General features: G+C 48.8%; 1 protein-coding gene across 3 annotated transcripts in view; it reads right to left on the minus strand.

Annotated features, from left to right (window-relative positions):
* Positions 1-5,000, minus strand: part of numbl (NUMB like endocytic adaptor protein) — a 42,645-nt gene that overhangs the window by 10,511 nt on the left and 27,134 nt on the right. For all 3 annotated transcript variants that reach the window (XM_080844730.1, XM_080844728.1, XM_080844729.1), the window contains exons 3-4: positions 2,499-2,573; positions 480-554 (exon numbers count right to left, since the gene is read on the minus strand). In XM_080844730.1, coding sequence (XP_080700856.1) covers positions 480-554; positions 2,499-2,573 — 150 coding nt within the window. The remainder of the gene's footprint in view (positions 1-479; positions 555-2,498; positions 2,574-5,000) is intronic.

Below are 5,000 nucleotides of genomic sequence, written 5' to 3' on the forward strand. Positions count from 1 at the left end.
TCCACAGCTCACTGCCCATTACCTCAGCACACCCCTCCCGGCTGCCCCCGAGAGCCTTAGCAACAGTGCATGACAACCGACGAGACAGAGAAAGCCCCATTAGTGACTAACATGGCCCCGGTGCCCCTAATGGTCATGGCCCGGTCATGAGGCTGGGTTGCTGGGTTGCTGGGCAGGGGCCAAGCCCTCACCTACTGGGCTTTAGATCTGCCATTTCCCACCAACCTGCTCCCTCTTCTGCTGTTGACCCAGACAACTGAGAGCTTAGGCCTTCATTGATGGCTGGGGGCTCCTGAAGGGAGCTATTCGTATGGGTGTCTCTAGCTTACCACCTCTTTAAATATCAGGTCTCATCGTTCTCCTTCTCTCTCTCTCTTTCCTCTCTCCCTCTCCCTCCCTCTCTTTATCTGTCTCTTTCCTCTGTCTATCTCCCTCCCTCCCTCCCGCCCTCCCTCTCATATCCAGGCCCCAACACTCACCTTAGTCTTGTCGTCCACCACCCTCAGGCCGTCTGCTGACACCCACAGCACCGCCTTCACTGTTTTCTTCCCACTCTGTGAGGGGGAAACAAGGCAAACGGTCCACATCAGGGAGGCTTCAGCAAGTCCACACACACACACACACACACACACACACACACACACACACACACACACACACACACACACACACACACACACACACACACACACACACACACACACACACACACACACACACACACACACACACAGATGCACACACAGTGAGGTTTCAGCAAGTCCAGAGCAGTAAACAGAACTCTTGAGGAGAAGACAAATGGCAGTCTGTGGACCATGACCAAGAGCGGGCAAGCTCAACTCTTAAAAATGTGCATCAAACCTGTACACAGACTTCCTCTTTTAAATACAAAAGAAAACAAATGCCTGAGACTGTTGCGATTTGCGACACAGTCTCTTCCTTGGGCTGTGTTTAGTCTGCTGAATGGAATTATACAGAGGGGGGGGGGGGGGGGGGGGGGGGCAATGTTATGCTGGAAAAATTCATTGTGGGACAGGTCTGGGTACATGCACCTCAGCTCGCCGAGCCGTGAGAGAGCGAGAGAAAGAGAGCTAGAGAGAGAGAGAGAGAGAGAGGAGGGGAAGAGCGTGACAAACCAGGCAGAGCCCCTCTGCTTTGCATAATCCCCCAGACATGAGTTGAGCAGAAGAATAACAGGAGTAAGGGTCAAAAAGAAAAGAGAAAAAAGAAAAGAGAGAGAGGGAAAGAAAGAGAGGGAGGGAGGGAGAGAGAGAGAGAGGAGGAGGAGGGAGAAAAGTGAAGTGATGAAAAGGAGAAGAAAGAGAAAGCGCAGGAGAGAGGTGAGGCAAAGGGTATAAGATAAATGCAAAGAGACAGATGAGAGGTGCCTTCCATTGAACTGCCCACCCGTAGGCTTTCTCCAAATAGAGGCCGACAGGTGAATGGGAAAGTGGGGGAGGCAAGGGGGAACAAAGGAAAAGATTGAAAGAGTGAGAGAAAGAGAGGGAAAAAGATCGACGTTTGAGAGACGGTGAGTGAGAGAGGTAGGGAGTGAATGAGAGAAAGCAGAGCAATACACTTCAAATGTCAGGGGAGATAGAGATCAGACTGCATTGGGAGACGAAAAGTACGTAAACAAAAAGATGAACAAGAAGAAACAGGAGAGCGAGAAAGAGAGGGGGAGAGAAAGAAACAGATAAAGAGAGAGCGAGAGAGAGAGAGAGAGAGAGAAAGAGAGAAAGAGCGAGCGACAGAGGAGCAGTGGGAGGGCAGCCGTTAATCTTGGAAGGGAGCAGTGGAGCGGAGGCGCGCGAGACAGAGAGGGGTGGGGAGCACGATTGATGGACAGAGGAAAAGGGACTGGAGAACAAACGGAAGCACTAGAGGAAGGGAAGGGACCCGCATACTCCGAATACACTTCTGCCACAACTACCGCTCCCAGTGCTAACACACACACACACATTCACACACACACACATACGCACGCACACTGACAACACACCCAGAGCGGAATACAAAGGGCGGGCAAACAAAGAGCTCTTACAGGAGGAACAAACAGGCACTTCCACTGACAGAGCTGTCTCCAGGAGCATCTCTGGCATGCTATACCACACACACACACACACACACACACTCTTACACACACACACACACACACAAAATTAACTTTCTCTACCCCACCTCCACACACACACACACACACACTACACTAACTTTCACTGCCCCACATCCACCTCCACACGCACACACTTCTCACGAACATATTCTCACGACTCCCATATTGAGGGCCTGTGCTCTGCTGCTGCATGACTGTGCTATGGTTAGGAGCACAGAAGCCTAGCACCTAGAGAGACCCCTCCATACTCTGGCTATGAGGAGGCATACACTGCACAAATAAAAAACATAGGAGTGTGAGAAGACTACACAGACACACACACACACAGACAGACACACACGTACACAAACACCAACAATTACAAATAAAGTGAGATACTTACAACTTTGAGTTTCTTCACCGCCTCCTCACATACATGCATTCCCCTGGACTCGTCCACCTCCACCAAGCCCAGATACTGAGAGAGAGAAAGAGAGAAAAAAAGTGGAAGAGAGAGACAAAAAGAGGGGGAGGCAGAGAGAGGGAGGGGGTGGGGAGAGAGGGGGGGGGAGAGAGAGAGAGAGAGAGAGAGAAAGTGAGGGAGTGAGAAGAGGAAAGGAAGTTATCTCTTGTCTTGGCTTTTGTTTTGTTGCTCTTGCAAGCCCTTTCCCAGAACCCACACTCCGACCCTCTTCCCAGCAATCCTCACTTCATTACACACCGCTTCTTACCGTTTAATGAACATCTACTTGATCCGTTTCCAGGGGAATAAAATAGCTTTCACGGGTATCGATTGTTACGAATTACTAGCTAAAACAATGCTGTGTGTCATGACCGAGTTAGCGGCTCTGCGTGAGAATAAACACTGTTTTCTGCTTCTCCTAAGCTGCTGAAGGCCTTAAGAGCATAGAGGGGCTCCATATTCCCATCCCTGTAACAAATTAACAGCCTCTTAAACAGGCCCTCCGCCTCGTGCCAGCCAGGAGCACTCTGAGGCCTATTTTAACCAGCTCAATTCGCTTTAAGACAAAATCCCATTTTCATTGGTAGCTATTGATTGTGCTGAGCGACTGTTAGCTTAGCATCCAGCCAGCGAGCCAGCCCGGCAGCAGCAGGAGTGGAAATGGGGCTGGCGTCTGAGCAGGGCCATATTTTGTATGGGTCTTGGCAGGCCTCCAGCCACTGATGCTGAATTTATCGACTTTCAAAGCCTTTCAGCAGACAGTCTGCCACTCCAGGGCCTCTCTGCAATTCCCATCATCTCAATTAGGAATGTCTCCTCCCCTCCTTCCTCTCTCTCTCTATTGCTTTCTCTCTCTCTCTCTCTCTCTCTCTCTCTTCCCCTCTCTCTCTCTCTTCCACTCTCCCCTTCCGTTCATCACCCCCCTTGCCCTCATTCCTCCATCTTTGCTTTACTCAGCTAATTCTTTTTCTTTTCCTGTCTGTTATTGCGCCCCCCCCCCCTCCCCCCTTTCTTCTTCTCTCCCCACCTCCTGAGGATATTGCTGTGATATCGCCTGACTTTTCTTCCTGACTCCATCTTTCTGTCTGCTTTCATCATGGCTGCCGACAGACTGATCCTCACCATGTGGTGTCTTGGTGTCTGCAGCTTGAAATCTGATGCTTCTGTGTTGTCTGTTGTTCTGTTTTTGTTTTATGCTTTATTTATTTTTATGTCTGGGCTTTTTTTTCCCCCGGGATTAGTATTGTTAAGGAGTTCAAGAGCAGGCTGTCTAGCCTCCTATGCATTCCTAAGTCTCTGCCCCCTGGGGAAGACGAAGCACTGAGGCCCTCAGATTCCAGGCATGCGGGGCCGCAATCCTCCGTCATGGCCACCGATTTTCTTTTTCTTTTTTGACCAGCAGAAGAAAAAAAAACAAAGACACAGATCACACTGTGAAGAAGAAGAGACAAGACGGCCCTTTTACGTTTCACTGCCAGGCGAGGTATTCGCACAGCAAGCACCGACCGGAGGAGTGAGAACAAAATCAATGAAAGGTGGAAAACATTAAAAAAATATAAAAAAGAAAAGAACAAAGAGACTCCAAATAGACGTCTTCATTTATAGCATCACAGACAGCCACTCCGAACACACACTTTTTTGAAGCTTTTTTAAAACACAGAACACGAAACAAAAAAACGCTCAGAAATGGCTGCCAAAAATAGAGTGATAATTGTGGACAGAGGAGCGTGACTCGATGCTGCCGCAAGCTCTCTGATTCACCCTTTAAACTCAATTTCTCTGTGAGCTTTTCTCATTTCCTCCCACTAGACAGGGTCCTGTGCTGCTGTGCTAAGCTCCTACGACCACCATTGACCACAGACCAGACGACGCTGGCTCTGCGTCACTGTCTGGTGGCCTTTGTCTGGGACGGGTTCATCCATACAAATCAATCTGTACATTCAATGTACATTCATGCACCTATTCACTGTGCGGCTGAATATGCTGTTCCCTTTTATAAACTGTCCTGCATATAGCTACCTATTGTTCTTATGGTAAACTTATTGCTAACTTATTGCTAACTACGCAAAATGTTGCTACATCAGTGACAATTTCTTTTTGATTGACGCCACCAAGAGTATCAGATACTGTAAGGATATGTTCCTTTGGCAGATCTAGTGTAATGTGAGTGATCAGCCATTGGGATCTGTTTTGAACAACAATGATGTTGATATCTGATATGAACAGATATGCTATCAGCTAGCTCAAATGGCCTGGCCAGTCAAGCAGGACGTCTGCAGTGCCAAGGTCAAAGGTTCAGTTCCACAGAAACACCAAGCACAGATGAAATACAGTAAACCCCATGTTTGCTGCAGGAGCACCAGCCGAGTGACTTGATACTACTGGTAGAAATCTGGTACTGGATGGACACTACTTGATGGTGGGGACAGATGTGGGGTTTGA

Source organism: Sprattus sprattus, assembly GCF_963457725.1.
Source record: "Sprattus sprattus genome assembly, chromosome: 9".
Lineage (NCBI taxonomy): Eukaryota > Metazoa > Chordata > Actinopteri > Clupeiformes > Clupeidae > Sprattus > Sprattus sprattus.